Source organism: Salvia splendens, chromosome 3, assembly GCF_004379255.2.
Source record: "Salvia splendens isolate huo1 chromosome 3, SspV2, whole genome shotgun sequence".
In the NCBI taxonomy this organism is placed as follows: domain Eukaryota; kingdom Viridiplantae; phylum Streptophyta; class Magnoliopsida; order Lamiales; family Lamiaceae; genus Salvia; species Salvia splendens.
In genome coordinates, this window is record NC_056034.1 from 237,746 (window position 1) to 259,516 (window position 21,771).

General features: G+C 39.6%; 3 protein-coding genes across 3 annotated transcripts; 1 reads left to right on the forward strand and 2 right to left on the reverse strand.

The window, feature by feature from the left end:
- Nucleotides 1–6,767: 6,767 nt before the first annotated feature.
- LOC121795473 (glutamate receptor 2.7-like) lies at nt 6,768–10,169 on the reverse strand. The gene is made up of 5 exons (XM_042194012.1): nt 9,773–10,169; nt 8,346–9,697; nt 7,955–8,267; nt 7,433–7,839; nt 6,768–7,361 (listed from the first exon to the last, which is right to left on the reverse strand). Exons 1-5 carry the CDS (start codon nt 10,029–10,031, stop codon nt 6,960–6,962), a joined length of 2,733 nt encoding a protein of 910 aa, XP_042049946.1. The 5' UTR covers nt 10,032–10,169; the 3' UTR covers nt 6,768–6,959.
- Nucleotides 10,170–12,450: 2,281 nt separating this feature from the next.
- Nucleotides 12,451–14,563, reverse strand: LOC121794088 (serine/threonine-protein phosphatase 7 long form homolog). Its single transcript, XM_042192089.1, has 4 exons — nt 14,452–14,563; nt 13,150–14,011; nt 12,995–13,082; nt 12,451–12,914 (listed from the first exon to the last, which is right to left on the reverse strand). Exons 2-4 carry the CDS (start codon nt 14,004–14,006, stop codon nt 12,786–12,788), a joined length of 1,074 nt encoding a protein of 357 aa, XP_042048023.1. The 5' UTR covers nt 14,007–14,011; nt 14,452–14,563; the 3' UTR covers nt 12,451–12,785.
- Nucleotides 14,564–18,179: 3,616 nt separating this feature from the next.
- On the forward strand, nt 18,180–20,444 carry LOC121797374 (ribosome biogenesis protein NSA2 homolog). The gene is made up of 8 exons (XM_042196128.1): nt 18,180–18,238; nt 18,373–18,492; nt 18,590–18,657; nt 18,909–19,086; nt 19,538–19,595; nt 19,703–19,938; nt 20,021–20,072; nt 20,175–20,444. Exons 1-8 carry the CDS (start codon nt 18,236–18,238, stop codon nt 20,240–20,242), a joined length of 783 nt encoding a protein of 260 aa, XP_042052062.1. The 5' UTR covers nt 18,180–18,235; the 3' UTR covers nt 20,243–20,444.
- Nucleotides 20,445–21,771: the final 1,327 nt, after the last annotated feature.

A 21,771-nucleotide genomic window follows, 5' to 3' on the forward strand; every position in this document is an offset into this window, starting at 1 on the left:
GCACGCGCAAGGCACGTCCCCTGACGTCAGCCTCCCCCTTACCATTATCCAGAATGCCGAAGTGACTCACCTCGCCGAAGTGATTCACTTCGCTTTTCGGGGGGGTAGTGATGGGGTACGAACTAAACCCTAATGGCAAGCCCAATAACAGTGACGGCCCATCAGCCCAGAGCCCAAGAAAGAGTATCTGTTCGGCACCAAAGAGTTCGGCACGACCAAAGAGTTCGGACTCAGCCTACAGCTCGGTAAAAGCCGACCAGTCAAGCTCTCCTCTCAGATCGGCAAGAGCTGATCGGTAAAGTCCAGCAGTTCGGTCTCAGCATTCGACCGAACTAGGAGTTAGTGGACTCATGAAAGGCCTCCACGACCTCCGCTATACCCACGATCTATTTAGTGGTACGAAGCAGTTATTGAGCAGTTATTGCTCACCCACGATCTTGTTAGTGGGGCTGCAAACCACGACCTTAGTTCAATGTATAAATAGAACTTAGATCAGATAGAAAAGGGTTAAGCTCTCTAGAGATAAAATAGCATATAGCAAGTCTGTGTTGTAAGCTGTAATCCCAGATCAAGCAATACAATCTTGCCCTCCCTTCTTCCCGTGGACGTAGATTTACTTCAGTAAATCGAACCACGTAAATTCATTGTGTCGTAGTCTTTATTCTCTACCAGCATTTACAAACATCAGAAATTCGCGGATCCATCAACCACAAAATTGACGTCGTTTTACACTTTTACTTATGAAAAACTGTAATTGACAAGAAAAAAAACAAAAGGTAGTACTGAATAACTGTTTATAATTGCAACGTTTTGAAATCAGAGGAAAATTACAAATTTAAATAACATTGCATCATTTTCTACAATTAACCATAAATTGAAGCACAAGAAGTTACCAAGTTTAAAATATGATTGAACACAAGAAAATAAAATGATCTATGCTTCTGAAAAGCAGAATCATCATACACAACAATTGGACTCCTAACTCTATGGATTCCATCACTCCATTCAAGTGAAGCACCAATCTTTTTCTTGCCACCAATATTCCCTTCTACACTAACAACAAAAGACTTCCTCTCATTCAAGGCCTTAAACCTCAAAATCATCGGCTTCACAACGACGCTGATACCAGAGCCTCTGACGATCTTGGCCCGATAGACGGCCTTTGCGCGGCCAACATTAGTCACCTTTCTAGTAAACTTAACCAAAAACGATGCATTCCTCTCAACCTTGACAGCCATTGTAGGATAGTTGAGATCATGATGTTTTGATCCAACATTGCCGGTTTTCGGGCAATTGCTTTTGTTGTCTCTAGTTATTTGTTGTACTATTGTTGTGTTGTAGCCCAAACTACATAGTAGATTGATGTAATCGTCGATTGAGGTGTCATAGATGAGCCCCGGACTTGTGGCCCTAACTGGATCGATGTGTCCGGCTCTGTATGCAAATTCCGCATCCTTGATTTTTTGTTTTTTCAAGATCCACGCTGCATGTGTCGAACAACACGCAGAGAATACTCAATATGCACAAATAGAGGAGAGAGACTATAATTATGGACGGAGGGAGTCACCGATTTACCTGTAGTCATGAGTGCCGATTTGATGGTGGCTGGTGACCAATCCGGCCGGAAAGACTTCACATAAGCAGCAGCTCCAGATACATGAGGGCAAGCCATTGATGTTCCAGAAAGAATGCTGAAGTTGACAGCTCTCTTGTCGACGAGCAAGCTAGGCGTTGCAGCAGGCGAAAACGCAGCCAAGATGGTCGTCCCAGGCGCCGTCACATCAGGCTGTTGATTGGATAGATCAAGAATTCATGTCTGAAAACCATGTTTATGTCCAAATATGATGCAATGCAGTGTGTGTTTGTACCTTTAGAATGTTTGGAATGATGAGATTTGGCCCTTTAGCTGAAAATCCAGTAACTCTTGGAGCAAAGTGATCATGCCTAGTTTTTGTTGATGATATATATGCTTTAGGGATTGTACCCTGCATGCCTACAAGAGTCTCAATAGAGATATTCCAAAAAACAAGAATTAGAAAATTTGGGCATATTTGAGAAAACGCTGGAAGCTGGTTTCTGACTTTGAGGAGTTGATGTAGCTGAGAATCGAGGCGAACGCTCGATGCATTAGCCTCGATTCCGGGAACGGGACGACAAAGGGAGGGTAGATGGAGGGTGGGTGTTTTCTTGATGATCCCAGCTGCACCAGCAAGGATTGCCTCAGTTGAATCTGCTAATTCATCACAAACCACAATCTTGTTTTTCACTAGAATTTTGGTCAAACATCCTTCAGCACATTTCCTGTGAAATTATGAAGTCAAATAATAGCACGAATATAAATGAATAAACACATTATTTATTTACTGTTAAGGATGTACTCCTTAACCTCGCACAAATTCCTCCGTGAGGTCGCGGGAATGTTTGCCCGTCGATCGCACACGACAGGATCAATTCCTCCGTGAGGTCGCGGGAATCTTTGCCCGACGATCAACGACGATAGGAACTAGGGTTTTGGGATTGTAGAAGAAAGTAAATTGCGTAAATGATCTTATTTCTTGATTGAATAATATGAAAGGTTTCGCACATATTTATAATATGTGGGATATGATAATATCTTAACAATAAAGTGTATCGAATCTAATAATATCCTAAGCAACAAATATGGTAAATCAATACTAACTTAATAATTAGATATGTCTCGTATCAACTTCCCCACGGTTGAAATCCACCTTGTCCTCAAGGTGGAAATCACGAAGCAACGACGAGAGTCGAAAGCCAAAAATTATTGAGAGACGTCTCCTCTTGGATCAAACGCACAACGAACAACTGAACGTCTCCCTTCATCACTTCCTCGGCGATCAGCTTGGCCGCTTGATTGTCGATGGTGCTTCTGCTGGGAAGGATAAACAGAGTAGTATGACCCATACGACATCACTCCAACGGGTATATACTGGTCGCCAGAATGAACAAATTGATGGGGACGATGCACTTGGGGTTGATTCCGATCATATTGGTTCGAAATAACGTAGCCAGATTCTTGAACTTGTTGCTGCATCTGAGTCTTATTAGCATTCTGGTCACCAGATTTCAATTCAGCTTGATTAGCAGCAACCATATTGTTTCCAGATTGAATTTGTATGATTTGATCTTGGAAAACAGGTTGTCTCTGGCTGGATAGGGGGTTTCTTATACCTCCTTCACTTGAAGCGGAATCTGGAGAAGCCAAATCAAATCCATCACTCTGTTTCTGCTGAAATTGATCCTCAATTCCTACCGCCCCTATCTTTTGATTCTCATCGACATGAACCCTAATCGCCCGCAAATTTGTCGCCTCAGATCCATCGAAACGGGGGGCTCTCATCTCTTCATAACGGGGCTTCTCCACCCGGTAATGATCATAACGAGGCTGATCATAACATGGGGGTTCGGAATAACCGGTCCCGTCGTGTCTGCCCCAATGGCCGTCCCACGACGGCAGATTTTCCCCACCGTGAACCTCCTGCCGAAAGGCCGGGATATCCCATGCAGTCGCCACCCTATGCTGACTCACGGTGCTGCTGTACCCCTGACGCTCCCAAGGGTTCTTCTCCGATCGGGTTGGGCGGTGTGGGCCACGATAGGGCTGCCCGCAAAACCCTAATTGTGGTTGTGCCGCAACTGATGTAGCTGCCGTCAACAACGGGCGCTGATAAACATCGTCGACTCTTCCTCGCTGCCAATCATGATACGGCGGTTCAGGGTCAGGCCGCGGAGGCGGTGGCGAGATGGCTGATAGACGTTCCGAATAACGACCGCCCTCCTGTCGTTCCCAAGCAATCTCCCACTGTGATCCACGTCGGCCGGTTTGATCATCGAACCTATGCGCCGGATTGTCCCAAGCAGTAGGCCTTCGCCCTCGAAAACCTTCGCTGACTGCCCCGTATCTGTCCCACTGCATCACCTCCGAGTTTGGCGGAAGCAATTTGCCCCGAGACGGCCCGGCGAACCCTCGCTGCGTCTGACACGCCCGAAAGCCCTCGCTGTCTGGCCGTGCGCAGCCCACGCTAATCTCCTCCGTATGCGGCTGATGATATGCGCTCCGAGTCGCCGCCCCATCAAACCCTAGATGCGGCTGAGACACCACCGTTGTCGCCGCTGACATGATCGGCCTGGTTCTCCCTGAATCGCCTCTCCCCCGCTGCCAATCATCAAAGGGTGGATCTGGATCAGGCCTAGGCGGAGGTAGCGCGACGTTCTGCCGTCGCTCTGTCGCGTGCAAGCGACGCCAACACATGTTCAAACGCAAGCGCCGTGGAGTCCAACGATCCACTCGACGCCGGAAACTGCTCCAGCTCGCGTATGATTCTGGCGGACGTCACAACGACCGATTCCGTGCGGCTCCCCATTCGATTCGACATGGATAATCTGAGATCGTCAATGAAAAGTGAGCTCTCAATGAAAGCACCAATTGTTAAGGATGTACTCCTTAACTTCGCACAAATTCCTCCGTGAGGTCGCGGGAACGTTTGCCCGTCTATCGCACACGACATGATCAATTCCTCCATGAGGTCGCGGGAATCTTTGCCCGACGATCAACGACGATAGGAACTAGGGTTTTGGGGTTGTAGAAGAAAGTAAATTGCGTAAATGATCTTATTTCTTGATTGAATAATATGAAAGGTTCCGCACATATTTATAATATGTGGGATATGATAATATCTTAACAATAAAGTGTATCGAATCTAATAATATCCTAAGCAACAAATATGGTAAATCAATACTAACTTAATAATAAGATACATCTCGTATCATTTACCCAGTTAGATATTGTGTGTCAAATAATAACCAGAGATTTGACTACAACTTTGGATACATGCAATATAGCAAACCAATAGGATTTAGATTGAGCCTAAAAAATAACATGTACGAAGCCCACAAATGTGTGACAAGATTGTGAAGTGACTCACTTCCTTTTAGACTCACAGTTGCCAACTATTTCTGTAAAGCTTATAGATGGGAATTTCTTGATGTGGCAGCAACAAGTTGATGTTGCTGTGTGTGGATATGGTCTGGAGAATTTTCTCACATGAGATGCCAATCCACCTCCCCAAATGATCCCAGGTCCAGCTGAAGGAACCATGGTGTTAAATCCAGCATTATTGCTTGGCAAAGGCAAGATAGAAGAGTTGCTGGGTGGCTGCTCTCTTCTCTTTCAGAGGCTGCACTTGTCCTTGTGGTTGGCCTCAGATCTGCAAGGGATATTTGGAGTACTTTAAAGACCAACTTTGCTAGCCGTTCAACTGCAAAAGTGATGCAGTATAGGCAACAAATGCAGAACCTCAAGAATGATTCATTGCCTATGAGTGAGTATTTGAGTAAAATGAGATCATATTTTGATCTTCTTGGCTCTGTTGGATGCAGATATCAGATGGTGAACAAATCTTACACCTCTTAGGTGGTCTTGGCCAGGATTATGATCCAGTCGTGTGTGCTGTGACTTCCATATTTGAGCCATGGTCTATAGCTGATGTGAGCTCCTTCCTTTTGACCTTTGAGTCAAGGATGGAAACTACCAGATTTCATGCTGCAAGTGTGGAGGGTTCTCAGCCTTCACTAAATCTGTTACAACAATCTGGCCAAAAGAGAGATTCTTCTTCCTATGGCAACAAATTTGACTCTGGAGCAGGTAGAGGAGGCTCTAGAAATCAGAGGGGTGGCCGTGGAGGAAGAGGCTTTGGAAGAGGAGATGGAAATAAGATCATTTGTCAGCTATGTGAGAAGCGTGAGCACTCAACTGCAAAGTGTTGGCATAGGTTCGAACAAAACTACACACCTCATCAACAAATGCAGATCAGAGGAAATCCTCCACAGCAACAATCAAGCTATTTTAACCCCTCAGCTCATATGATTCAGTCTGTTCCCAAGCTCCATCAGCCCCTCTTTCTGTTCTCAGAGTACAACTTTGATGCAAGTTCATCTACCAGCTGGTATCCTGACTCAGGAGCAACACGCCATGTATCAAATGATTTGAGCAATCTCAACATCAACTCAGAGTATTCTGGAGGTAAAAATCTTGTTCTTGGAAATGGTTTTATTGTGTCTATAGCAAATATTGGTGAAACTGTGATTCAATCACATTCCCCTAAGTTTTCTAGAAAACTTCATCTTAGGAATTTGCTTCATGTTCCAAATATCACAAAGAACCTGCTAAGTGTGTCCCAATTTGCCAAAGATAATTCTATTTTCTTTGAATTTCATCCAACTTTCTGTTTTGTTAAGGACCAATGCACCAAGGAAATCGTGCTCAAGGGAACCCTTAACAAAGGCTTGTACCACTTTCTCATAGATCATTCCCCAATCAAGAGGAGCTATAGCTCTAGTCCCATTCCTACTCCAGATCTTCCAGCTGTTCACTCAAGTCAATCTTCAAACTTCCAACTCTAGCAGTAGTTTCCAAATTGTTCTAGTCTAGATCTTTCTTTGTGGCACAATAAGCTAGGACATCTTACTCTAGATGTTGTAAAACATGCCTTAAATGGTTGTAATATTCCCTTTGTCTCAATGAAAAATTCTTCACTTTGTGAACCTTGTTGTGTTTCTAAGTCTCACAGATTGCCTTACTCTTCTTCCTCTACTATTATTTACTCACCTCTTGAACTGATACATAGTGATCTTTGGGGTCCATCACCCATCATTTCAAGATATAGATTCAGATATTTGTAAATAATTATTATAGCTATGACAAAAAAAATTAAAACAAAACTAACAAAAAATAAAACAAACTAGTATTAAAAAAAGCTTAAATATGGATTAATATCACTTAAAGTCTTAAACATAACATGATCCTCGTTGACCCTACCTCAACCTTATCTTCCTCCCACTCTTCAAATTGATGATTTATACATGTACGCAAAAACAATGTGATATTTTACACTCTACGTCTGTTATAACTCCAACCCTACCAAGCTGCATATTTATCTTTAAGGGATGGGAGTCATTGGTTCTGGACTGGGTGTTGAAACTCTTCCTTCAAGAGACTCCTCTGATATGCCATCTTTCTTCTGATAAAAAGCTCTAGCTAGATCATGAATCTTGAGCTTGGTAGAAGCAGCAGAGTTCAATATACACCGATTCTCGTACGCGAATTTCGACACGAATATAGCTAGAGCCAAGGATGATGACAGACCGGCTACTAGAAAGAGGCCTTTGAAACTATCTGCACTGAGGCTTTGGGTGTTCACTGTTGATGTTGCTCCATCACTGCCTCTGCACCCTCCTTCTTTAAACCATTTTCTCGAAATCCTTTCCATTTCGTCGTTCTCTTTCAGCCTCAGGATCGCCTGTGAAACATCAGAAACTAGTGGCGAGCCCTTCGGAAATGCCTGAGAAAGAGGTGAACGTGCCCCTGAATATTGATCGGTGTGTTTAGGATATAAATAAATATACGACTTACAAATCCGAAACCAGAAGTCTGGTATATTGGGCCAATCATAGTATACTTCCTGCAATATTTGGAAAGAAACATCCTAATGTAAGGGAGCTCATCAACAACGGCAGCCACTCCTCCATTCCTGCTACCTTTGGAGAGGGCTACGTCGTATTCTTCCAGCGTTTCGTAGCTTCTGAACTTGGAGGTGTCGAAATTCATGTTTCTCAAGAGTCCGGTGACGAAGGAGCCATACTGGTACCCGACGTACTCACCCTCCTTGATCAGATCTTGGATGTCGGTGATGGTAGGCTGAAGCTGCTGCACAGTTAGCATTGATGTCAAGCTTGCTGTGTAACTCGAGTTCAGAACCAGCATCACGAATATCCATATGATCACCACAAATCTTGTTAAATTGCTAACTAATCTCTCCCCTGTAATATAGTTAGTTCATATTTAGATAAACAGACAATGAGAAGTGCAGCTCAATTGGCAAAAACACTTCCCCAAAGAAAGAAAGGGATAATGAAATCAAAATATGTGCCTTACTGTGTGCAAAAACAATAGTTGAGAAGGAGAACCAGAAGGCAGTTCCAACTTGGTGCAAAGGTGGACCTTGGAATTCCTCGTTTACGCGATGCTCAAGAGCCCAGACTACGAATCCAGTGAAGAAAAAGAATGCACCGGCTGTTAGCCAGAGGCCTGTCGTGAGAGGTTTCATGAAAATCCAAGCATTCTTGCTGTCGTTGGCCTTGATTGGGACGATGACAGCAACACCAGATTCTGTGTAGGGGATGGTGAAATCGAGTAGCTCCGATCTGTTTGCTGTGATGGTGAAATCTCCGACCACTATATCATATGTCTGTTTGAGACATTGGTTAGTGTTGCATATGGAAAAAAAATCAAGAAAAACAATGACGAAGATTGGGCAATCATTAACCTCATAACTGGGATCCGAATGATTATTTATGTTCGAAATATCACTATAATCTCCACCTTTCTGGTGATCAGTATATTCATTGAGGAAAAACTCATATGGCACATCATATGGTAGTGATTCCATCACTTGTTTGAAAACATCAACGCAAAAGCCAGTTGCTTCAAGAGCATTTGTTTTTGAGTTCCTCTCAACTCTGGTGAACTCAGGGAATCCGCTCCTATTGGCAACTCCCACCTTCAGCTTATTCCCGTTTGTTGAAACCTCCCATCCTTTGGGCACGATAACTCCCCGTCCCGGCCATATCACGCCCCCAAGATCGGCCTTTTTAACTGAGTAGACTGCCTTCAGGTCATCTACCTGCAGCTTCTGTGAAATGCCGTACCTTTCTGTCCAGAATCCGACTCTGTTCGCTCCTGCACCAACGACATTCACTATCTCAAAGGCAGATGCTTGCAGCTGCCCATTACTTATACTGAAATCGCCACTCAGCCCTTTGGCCTTATAGTTTCTGATCAAATGAACTAAAGATGGATCACTATTTGAAGTCCCCATTGCTTCCAAATCTGTCAAATTCCACCTCTGCACAGGTTTCTTGAACCTTGGGGATGCCACTCCAACGCGTTCGACTGAATCAGCTAATGCTGTGGTGCTGTCATAAGCCCACAGCCCAAAAACATTAAGTTCTGTTCTGTCCATCTCCGGATTCTCCTCGTGAAACCTCCTTCTCCATCTCTTAGTGAAGCGGCTAAGCTCATGCGATCGTGGAATGTAAGGCCTCACGCCTAATACGCCTTGCATTGCCTCAATGGTTTCTGAATCAACAGAATCCAAGAGACTGGTTAGCACGTCGGTGATAATCCAAGCATACCCCTCGGCCATCATCCCTGCTTCTTCCGCCATTTGGAAGAAGCGGGAGGCGAGATTTGGTAGCATGACCACGACAAACACCCTCGTTTGCAGGGTCTTCAACTGCTGCAGTTGTTGAAAAAGCTGGTGATATTTAGCAGAAGGAGTTACAGCACTTAGTTTTGACAGTAAAACATTGCTGTTTAGCATTTCTTCAGCCAAAACTGGTACTAATCCACTCCCATAATTGCTGTCTTCATAAACTAATGTCACTTCCTTCCAACCAAAGGCCTTGACAACTGCTGCAATTGCTTTTGCCTGGGAAGACGAACACCATGCTGACCTAATGAAGTACTGCAATTCTTTGGATGACAGGGTTGGGCTCATTGATGGAGACATCACCGGAACTCTCACTTTGTCACCTATGTCTATCACAAAATCTGCTTGAACGGATCTCTGAGGCCCGAGTATTGCCATTACTTGAGTATTCTTGAGTAGTTCTATGGCTGCAGTAAAGGTATAATGAGTAAAAATATTGCAGGCAATGAAATAGGAGTAGTACAGATGAGAATGAGATTCACCAGCAGAAGCAGCACCAACAGCATCAGTGCCAGAGTTCCTGAAATGAGGCACGATCATGGTTGTGTGGTCACGGTTAGAGTAGAAATCTTCGATTGCCATAGAGATGCAAGTCCTGCATATCTTTCCAAGAGCAGTGTCAAGATCAAGAATCACACCTACATCAGCCTTTGCAGCAGTTGCATTCGAACAGTTCGACCGAACAACGTAAGAGCTCATAAAGATAAACAAAGAAATGAAACACAGTCTTGGAATCTCCATTGGCAGGCATCAAAATTGAAGAATAAGAGCTTCACAGATAGAAGAATAGACATCAGTTGCGCTAACAGAAGTGATAGAATAAATTAAATTCCACACATCTCTCAACATGTGAACTAGGAAATTTCCAACGTGTGGACTGAGAAAACAGATTTTTGTTTTTAATACAGCTTATCAAATATTGACCTAGACTTCAACATGTTCAACTAAATTAATTTAGCGTGGTCCATTATTCAAAAAAGTTAATTACTCCCTCGTTAGTCGAGTCATTTCATTTTCTGCGCTCAGTTTTAGAAAAATGATAGTAGTAATAAATAGTTAGAGTGAAGAAAAGGTAAGTAAGTAAGAGAAAATGAAATGACTCAACTACCACATAAAGGAGGGAGTACTATATTCTCAAAACAATTGACTACATAATTGAATAGAATTCTAGTTTGTGCCACATCTGCATCAGTTGCATTTGACAACGCAAAAGCTCTTCAAGATAAGCATATAAAAGCAACAAGATCTATTATTGAGAGCCCTTCATCTTGATCACATGAAATCCTGATTGATGGACTTTGTGCTAAAACCATTTCTCCATTGATGGTATCATCTTTTTCCTTAGCAAGATCACAAAACCAGAAGAAGGTAGATAGCTTTGAATATTGATTATGCATGAGACAAACAAAGGCTATTAATTACCCGAAAGCAGAAGCCTTGTGTTCAGATCAATCACACACACGTGTAAGCAACAACTTCGGAGGCTGCATACGGCTCCATATTTTTTTCATTCCGACTTCGATTTGTTCTTTTTTATTTCATGATCTGGTCCCAAGTGGAGTAACATAAAAGCTGCACAATTAAATAAGGATTCATATAACACAACGTCACTTTCTAATATAAATTAAATAATAAATTTTTTCTTCTTTTTTACATTCATATTTGACACATAATTTTAGTTTTAATTTAATCCAATGTCAGATCGTAAGATTTGTCAATATTAATTAGCACTTTATTTCTGTCACACATGCTACTTCCAGAAACAGTTTCAAGAAAGTGTTGGATGGCATTCATTACGACATCCAAGACACTGACCCCGCTGAAATGGAGCTCGATGTCATCAAGGATCGCATCCATGCACAGACAACAAGGTGAAAATATGTTACTCGCTAAACTTCAATTGCAACTACTACTTTTTTACTTCCATAAAGACATGTGCAACATTGTATTCATATCACAACCTTTTCCAGCTTGGGTTGTAACACAAAGGAAATACGGATAGCATCACCAACACTTAACTCAGAAAGATTTGGAACCCTATTTGAAACCAAATTGTTTTCAATGAGACTAGACTTGCACAAGAAATTCTCCTGAATTTGGAACTCGGTGCAATTGCTCATGTACAAAACTCTCAATCTTGGCGGATCAACAACTCATATCAACAAGTCTAACAGCTCTGCAGGAGTAATTATGACTCTACTATTCTTCGAAAAGTGATGTAGGCGGGTACAATCTTTGAAACGATAATCACTATCTTCAATAAACAATTACAAATCGATGCACATTTTTAATAACGTAACTACCGGGTTTTTTCTATTTTTGTTCTAAAATAGAACTTAGATTCCTCGTTTGTTCTAGCGTTTTTTTTTGTTCCGGATTTGGGAGAGACGCATGACCCTCATGCGTCTCTTTTTAATGAGACGCATGATCGTCATGCGTCTTTCATAGAGACGCATGAGGGTCATGCGTCTCTATTTTTTTTTCGTTTTTTTTAACGACGCATGAAGGTCATGCGTCTTAGGTATAGACGCATCTCTCTCATGCGTCTGTTGTTTTTAAAATATAATAGACGACGCATGAGCGTCATGCGTCTTAGGTAGAGACGCATGAGGCTCATGCGTCTCTAACTTGCTTAAATCAGTTCCCACGGCAGAATAGGCAGAATACGCGAGAGAAAGAGAGGAAGACAACCCGTGCGATTTCCTTGGCGATTTCTTGGCGATTCCCTTCATATTTCGGTAAGTTTCCTTCAATTTTTCAACATTGTTCTCGCATTTGTTGTTTATTTGCATATTATTAGGGTTTTGATAAATCTTTTGTATACTTACTATATTAGGGTTTAATGAAAAAAATTATCTTTAATTGTTGTTGGTTTGTATATATATTTTTGCAGAAATCATGCAAGTATACGTGAGTTTATATTGGGGTGGTAGAATATATCAACTTCCTCAAGTGGGTATTTGTTATGATCCTCCTCGTGCGAGAGCTTCCATCGTATTGGATTCATGTGTCTCATTATCTGAATTAGTTGCAATGATATGTGTTAAGATAAGAATAGATTCAAACCAACACTTCATCGAAATATCTTGGAGGCACTGTTTCTTGGGTACCGGTACGAGTTATGTATGTACTGCGGTTGACAGTGATCAAAGCGTGTTTTATATGTTCAATGCTGCTCTAAATTCTACTCGACATATTGAATTATTTGTTGAGTATTCGTATGTTGGAAATGCCTTCATCCCACCAATTGTTGATCATGGTGTTGGATCATCTACGAGGTTTGAACCTTTGAGCATGGATTGCGGTATGAATGAGCAAACAGATGTTGCAGATGCTGCTAATGTTGGATTGAATACTCAAGAGAATGTAGAAGAGCATGATGATGTTCATGTTGTACGAAGAGACCTTGATGATCCAGAATTGTCGTCATCCTCGTCTGATGAGATTTTAAGTGATGATTCTGGTGCTGACTCTAGTGATGATCCAGAATTGTCGTCATCCTCGTCCAGGCTCATGGGCCTCGACATAGGCCCAACATACCAAGTAGGTCTCGCACAGAGAGCATCCAGTCACATCATTGCAGTAGTCAGGCAGTATGCAATGTGCGTATGGCGTCCAGATAAACTACAAAACAGCAATGCAAATGCCACTGAATAATTCCGTAATAAGTTCATAAATGAAGTCTAAACCGAAATAATACTCACCTGGCCAGGTCTAATCAGAGATATTTGGTCACGATAATGCTCAACCGAATGTCTAGGAGCATTTCCTATCTGCGTTGTTCCTTTCCACCTGTACATATATTTGATGTAAGCAAATAATCCAATATAAATTAATAAATAAATATTTAGATATATACCTGGCGCCACATGGTGTATATGGCTCGTGTACAACTGGTCCAATGAACGCAGGCCTCAATGTGGGCATTCTTTCCCACGCCCATAGCTGCAGAAGCATCATAGGCCCGCCCAACTCTTTTCTCTTATCCATGGAAGCCTCGCACAGATAATGATAAAGGTAGGCCAATGCCGCACTTCCCCAACTAATATTCTTCACCTCTTCTGGATCCCCAAGCCCATTCAACCACATAAATGGCACCTTACACCCCGTGGTGTCCGGTAGAATGAGACCTCCTAATAAAATTAGGGCATGGATACGTGCCCTTTGGATGTATACGTACATAGGTAGGTCATCACCCAGAGGCATCCTTGTCTGGTTGATCAGTGCGGTCATCAGCAAACCGCCTTGCTTTGTCTCTGTGGAAGTATCTGGTATCCATCCCAACAGATCGCGGCACTTGCTGGTCCAGTCTGAAAAGTTGTCATGATAGTCACGCCCTGTGAAAACGCGACCATCCGCCCTCAAGCCCCAAATGGCTTGCACATCTTCCAAGGTGATCGTCGTCTCACCGATCGGTAGATGGAAAGTGTGCGTCTCCGGTCTCCAACGCTCAATCAACGCCGTGATCAGCTCGTTGTCCACCTTCATGGGCTTCCCACAATCGATCACGCCTTTGAAACCAAAGACGTCAAGCCAATATCTAACATTCTCGTGAATTTCGACGTCCCAAGTCTTGCTTTCTGTCCTTCGGACTTTAAATACTTGGGTTGTGCCCTCTTTCATGAGTTTATGTGAAATGTGATGTTTCTGTAAATTTAGCAAGGACGGGTCTTCGGGTCCATATAATAATTGCTCACTAGAACTTGAAGTCTCCATCTAATCTAAGTACAAATTCACAAAACAACAATTACAAATTACAACACAAATTACATATCCATTCAAATTCATCTTCAAAATAACAACAAATCATAAATCAAATGATTGATTCACTCCAATTCAACACCATTCATGCTTTATAAGGCCTAATTTACATATAGCTACTAAATTAGAAGGTTAAATTAAAATATGCAATTCAACCTATACTTTATTCTTCAATATCAACCAAAATCACAACACCAAGCATCTCTAATATATGAATAACTATACAATAGAATGAATTTAGCCACTAAAATCCATTACAATTAACTAAACACCAAAAAATCGGACAAAATTGAGCAATTTGTTATAAACCCTAATTTACAAAAATTAGGGGAAATCTAAACAAACTATGCAAATTAACAACAAATAAGGAAGGAATGTTGAAGGATTGAATGAAACTTACCGGAAAAAGAGAGGAAATCGTCGGATTCGCTAAGAAATCGCCAAGGAATCGCCGGAAGTCGCCTATCAGAATTCTCTCTCGCGTGTATTCTGCCTTCTGCCTCTCGCGGAACTGATTTAATTCGACATAGAGACGCATGAGCCTCATGCGTCTCTACCTAAGACGCATGACGCTCATGCGTCGTCTATTATATTTTAAAAAACAACAGACGCATGAGAGAGATGCGTCTATACCTAAGACGCATGACCTTCATGCGTCGTTAAAAAAAAATGAAAAAAAAAATAGAGACGCATGACCCTCATGCGTCTCTATGAAAGACGCATGACGATCATGCGTCTCTATGAAAGACGCATGACGATCATGCGTCTCATTAAAAAGAGACGCATGAGGGTCATGCGTCTCTCCCAAATCCGGAACAAAAAAAAACGCTAGAACAAACGAGGAATCTAAGTTCTATTTTAGAACAAAAATAGAAAAAACCCCGTAACTACCATACACTATAATAAATATTTTGTGTTTTGTGTCTATAATCAAAGGACAACAAAGTCGAACTCACATCGAAGTTAAAAAAAACAACACAAAATTGGCAAAGAAAGTGCATGAACATTATCTAAACTTGAATTCAACTTGATGAGGTAACTGGGATTGAAGTTGTTGTATATGGCGCATATGAGCCTGTACCTTAGTCTCACTCATATCTGGAGTACAAGTATTTATCTTTTGATATTCGACGCAACAACCTGAAATATAGGTCATCAATTTGACGATATCGGTTGCACACGATCCTTGAAACTTTAACATTCTGAGACGTTTGTGTGGGCATACATAAACAAGCCCTAAACTCTGCTTATGCTTCGGTATATACAGAGATATTGAGAACAGAATACACCATTATACATGTGAATATCTTCAATTTATAGAAGAAGAAAGACTATGTATGAGGAAAGGTATATCATTCCCCTATTTATAGGGCAAATAATGAAGAGGTGAAAAGGGAGGAAAAGAGAGATATTGAAGAGCAAGGTATATCATTCCCCTATTTATAGGGCAAATAATGAAGAGGTGAAAAGGGAGGAAAAGAGAGATATTGAAGAGCGTCAATGGAGGGAGAGGGGGAGAGGGCTATTTGTATTATTATTATTTGTATTATATATTTACATTATTTCAATTAATACTATTTGATAATTTGTCATTTTATATAATATAATATATCAGCGGATATTCGACCTAAATATTAGTAGACCGATGGAGTAATTAATTATTTTAACTCTTATTTTAATATCAGTATTTATTAAGTATCGCAATTTGTTAAACAACCATATTCCATAGTACTATTATTTTAAAGTTTCACAGATAACAATTAATAAATATAGGGGTATCAAATCTTCATATACGGATTTCTTTCATTGTTCGATAAAATGCAAACCATATATTTAATACAAACTCAAAATTTTAATCCTAGCCATTAATTATAACAGATCTATGGTAAATATCGCGTAGAATTTCCATCTCAACAAGAGCATATATTTTGTCAACAGAGGGTATTTTTGTAAGTTAAATTTCTGAATAGTTCTTGCGTTCCTAATTTCTCTTCCACCTTCCAAAACCGAAAATATTCACATCTTCAACATGATCTTAACACCACTGTAATTGACGTCAAAACTTTATTCTGAAGACTTAAATTGATTTCTTTGTCGGTGTATTCAAGAATTTATTTTATGACTGTACCGTCACATGCGTAATACTATCCGACTGAATCTCATATTTCATAAAATCAATTCCGGCGTATTCTGTGTCGCAACGGATTTTTATTATATGGAGGGTTCTAACGCTGATAAAGGTAATTTCATGATAATGAGAATTATAGGTTAATCTTAATGCAGCAAAAGATTTTTGATTTTTCATTTCCAGATTCGTGTTTTCCATATGTCGAAGATTAACACATTCATGATTCATAATTTCCATACGTTGAAGATTGACACATTCGTGATTCGTGATTTCCATATTTTAAAGATTTTTCATTTCCAGATTTGTGATTTTCAGATTCTTAGGATGTAGATGTCTGTATGTTGAGTCGATTGCAAATACAATTTGTTATTCAGATTGTATTTGTTTTTCCGTTGAACCTGTGTTGAAATTATTGGAATTTTTGTTGATATGTCGTATCACATGGCTGATCCTATGTTGACATTTGTAAGCTACGGTTGATTCTACGTTGCAATTCTATTGACATTTTTGTTGATTCTATATTGATATATATAGCTGTTGTGTGAGTCCATTTTTTAAATTCTTTGTTGACATTTGGCTCCTTTGTGTATCAGTCTCAATCATTCCAGAAGTGATTCAGCACGATTAAAACAATAGACACAAATTCAGCAAAAAATCTACAAAAAATCAACATATAATCAATACGATTTCAACAAAATATTCAACATCAGCAAAACAAAAGAATCAACGCAATTTCAACGCAAAAAATCACCAACAACAGAACTAAAGAATCAACAAAATTTCAGCGTAAAAACTCAACACATATTTTAGAATTCAACACAAAAGCAACATGACCGATTCAACACAAATTCAACAAAAAATCTACAAAAAATCAACACATATTTTAGAATCTATACGATTTCAACAAAATATTCAACATCAGCAGAACAAAAGAATCAACACAATTTCAAAGCAAAAAATCACTAACAGGAGAACAAAAGAATCAACGAAATTTCAGCGCAAAAAATCAACGCAGATTTCAGAATTCAACAAAAAAGCAGCACCATCGATTCAACACAAATTCAACAAAAAATCTTCATAAAATTAACACAGGTTTTAGAATTAACATAAAATCAACACGATTTCAACACAAAATTCAACAACAACAAAGAATCAACTCAATTTCACCGCAAAATTCTAGCAATTTTTTCGACGAAAAGGAGAGAGAACGACAAAAAGACGAAAAGTTGGAATGAGGGGGAGTAATTGAAACGGTGAATAGTGGAAGGAGAGAGAACGACGAAATTGGGATTGCACAATTATTCTATAATTAAATGATTCACCGTATTATGAAAGTGTCTAATGTACCATCTGTTGATAGATTCATAGAAGTTATTGAAATTTTAATCTGGAAACATAATAAGTGTTATCTGTAATAATTAATGTCTATAGAACATATATAAAATAAGTTCATATTTCATCTTCACAAAATGGTTAATTTGAGTGTCGAACCATCAATAAGTATTTAACTTTTATGAAAAAGAGTCAATATTCTTTTGGTTTTATTCTACATTGTTACGTTAGAAAGCTTCGAACAATAAAATGCAATTCGCTAATTTGATGGAAAAGAGTGGTGATTTGCTTTTTCTATGTATTTTTTTCATTTTTTTGAGTAATAAAAGTAATATTATTTGAAATAATTAATGTATAATTTAAAACTTTTTGTACGAATGTGAAACATTGGTGAAACTTTTTGTATGTATAATGTAATTGGAATTAACGGTGTTAGTAGGAAATTGACGGATGTATAGTTTTGAAACACTAGGTAAACTTTATGTATGAAATACGTAAACTTAATATTTTTGTACTAAATTGAAACAAATGTGGAATATTTTATATGAAACATGTAATTACCCCACCCTCAAGAAGAGCCCGAAAAAGAGTTCATAATCTGGCCCTATTAACATAGGCCCGTTTAACAATAATTGGCCCATTTACAATAACCCTATAAATACCCGCATTTTTTTCTTAATTTCTCTTCTACCAAAACTATCGAAAACCCTAATTCTACTACACCATGGTTAGCATTTTTTTTTGCTAATTTCTCTACAATTTTTTCGATTTTTAGTTGAAATTGATTAAATTTGCCATTGCTTAAGCTTAATTTCTCTCTATATACCTCGATTTTGAGCTGAAATTGGTTGATTTTGACAGCCTCAAGGAGATTACATCGAGCTGCACAGGAAGAGGAATGGCTACCGCCATGACCACTTCGAGCGCAAGCGCAAGAAGGAGGCTCGTGAAGTTCACAAGCGCTCTAAAATCGCGCAAAACGTTAGCATCTCTTTTCTGCTTCATCTTTGTGTTGATTTAATTTAGTTTTGGAGAAGCTTGAAATTAATTTCGTTTGCTTTTTCTGGTGAATGAACAGACATTGGGTATTAAGGGTAAGATGTTTGCAAAGAAGCGGTATGCTGAGAAGGCGCTATTGAAGAAAACGTAAGCTTTTTGGCTGTTTTTGTTAGTTAGGAGTAATTTTTTTATCTCCTCATATTGTTGGTTTCTCAATTTGGTATGATGAAGTGATGATATGATGAAATCAATAGGTTTCCATTGTCTTACTGGCTTTGAGTTTAGCATTCATTCTTTTTCTTTTGGTTCTCCTTTCTTTTTGTTTTTAAATAAGACCTAATATGAATTCAGCATTTTGTGTTGTGGTAATATGCACTCACTTTTTTCGTATATAACAGTTTAGCTATGCACGAGGAGTCATCAACAAGGCGCAAGGTTGATGATAATGTCCGTGAAGGAGCTCTCCCTGCATACCTTCTTGATCGTGATGAGACCACACGAGCCAAGGTTCTTAGCAATACTGTCAAGCAAAAGCAGAAAGAGAAGGCAGGAAAATGGGATGTTCCTCTTCCAAAGGTATCACACACTACTACCTTTTTTCTCTTCTTTCCAGTTTGCTTCTCTAATGCTAACTTTTGAGATGTCTTACAACATAATATGATATGACTGTAAATCATATTCATTACATATTGACTAAAACACATATTAGCATGTTGCTGTTGTTTCGTCTACCTGAGTATTCATAGAATTTATTCAATAATTTGATTCATCATTTTTATTATGAAACTGGGAAAGATCACTGGGACACAATGTAAAATGTGATGTTTCTTCTTGACCACCCTTCATATCTTAGAAAAGTTGTAATAACCCATTTTCTGTGAATAAGAATATATTGGAAGCCAACTACGAAGACTATTTCTCAATAAAATTTTATGGGATACTTCTTGGTTATATATTCTATCTTATGTTTCATTCATACTATAATTGTACTATATTTGATGATCAACCTTGTCTGCTGCCTTTGTAGGTTAGACCTGTTGCTGAAGATGAGATGTTTAGGGTAATCAGATCTGGTAAAAGGAAAAGTAAGTATCCCTTTTTGAGATGTCCTTTTTTTGTCACGCGGTTGGGATTTTTATATCATAATGATAATCATGCTCATGGTATTTTCAACTTGGTTTACATGTTGCAGCCAAGCAGTGGAAGAGGATGATCACAAAGGCCACATTTGTAGGACCAAGTTTCACTAGGAAACCTCCGAAGTATGAGCGTTTCATTCGCCCATCTGGTCTACGTTTTACAAAAGCACACGTAACGCACCCCGAACTGAAGTGCACTTTCAATTTGGAGATCATTGGTGTAAAAAAGAATCCAAATGGCCCCATGTATACTTCTCTTGGTGTTATGACTAGGGGAACCATTATCGAGGTAATCGTTCCTTTCAATAACTTGTATAACTCCTCATCTGCCAAACTTCATCATCTGAAGTTGCTTTTCATCTATAATCTAGGTCAATTGTAGTGAACTTGGACTTGTTACGCCTGCTGGAAAAGTTGTTTGGGGTATGGCTGCTCAAGTCACTATGTTATTTTTTTTTTGCGTAAGTTTATTTAAAGCTAAGCTGGTATACACGATTCTTACTCTCTTATGTATGTTGAATGCAGGAAAATACGCCCAAGTAACCAATAATCCTGAAAACGATGGTTGCATCAATGCCGTTTTGCTAGTATAATGGCCATATGTGTACCGATCTACATTCCTTGTTTGTTGCAGTAATCGCGTATGGGCTGCTAACTACTGGCTACTGGTTTTGTTTAAGCACAAATAGTTTATTTATGTAGCAAAATCTTGGAAGTGTGAAACTGCAATATTCCAGAGATTTTTACATTTTCTATTGTTTGTGGACTTATATAATGTTCTCACCAATTTTGCTATTGTTTTGAAACTTGAAAGGGGATTACTCCATTGGAGAGTTTGTCACATTTTGCTAATCAATTAATGAAATTATCAAACTTGCTGGTGCTCACTTAAATATTGTTAAAAATATGCTTAAAAGTTGATTGAAATATAGGTGTAATTAATAATTCCTAGACATCCAAATTGGTACAGAGCACGCCCAGCGACATTAAAATGATCAATAAAAGTATTATGTGTAGTGTTATTTAATCATTTTGTTTTGAAAAAAAGAAATAAAATTTATGTTCCTATTTTTAATGAAATGGTGGAACTCTTTGGGAACATCCGAATGATATTACCGCTTGTTATCTCTACCGACGACTTTCGTATTGTGAATCATGTTCCTTTGAGAACATCCAATCCCACCAATTACACATGATTAATAACTTACCATCTATTCGTTCTTTTGAGGCATCTTAATAGTGCTATTTTATAGTTCCATCAATCATAAAAATAAAATTATCATCCATTAATTCGTTTGAGACATCCAAACACTTTTATTTTCTAATTCTATCAATGAAATATGATGAACCATAGGATTCCCATCCTCTGAGCTAAAAACGACGTCATTTCTAACCGTGGCTTGTTTTCCTCTGAGCTAAAAAAAGTGGAAGAAAGTACATATGGGCCGTAAATAGAAAACTCAATTTAGAGTAGAGAAGTGGGCCCATGTAAAATGGCAGCCCATTAGAGGGAGCCCATATATGCCTATATCAGTAGATCACTACTAAATCACACACACATACACGCACTTTGAGGTGAGAAAGAGCTACTGAGAGAGAGGAAGAAATGTCGTCCAGCGCTGCGCAACCGTTTTGGAGAGCTGCCGGAATGACCTACGTAACCTACTCCAATCTCTGCGCCAGTCTCGTCAGGCAGTGTTTGAAGGAGCCTTACAGATCCGAAGCTTTGTCCCGTGAGAAGGTCCATTTCAACGTTTCCAAATGGGTTGATGGCAAGCCTGAGAAGCCAAGTACTTATTCTCCTTTCAATTTTGTATTTGGATTATTTCGTGATCTGTTTTATTAGAAATGGGCCACTCACCCCTTAAAATGCCTCATAAGGGGGAGGGTTATCAACACTTATATAGATTAGAAGGAGGGTTATCCACACTTATATAGATTAGATGGGATCTTCACCAAGTCGACGTGGGATAGAATTTAGAGAATTTAACACGCCCCTTCACGTGTGGGCCGGAAAGAACATCGGTCTTCCATCACGTGGGTAGGCAATGCAAGAGAAACCATCATCGATGTGGGCCGGAAAGGACATCGGTCTTCCACTCGTGGGTAGGCAATGCAAGAG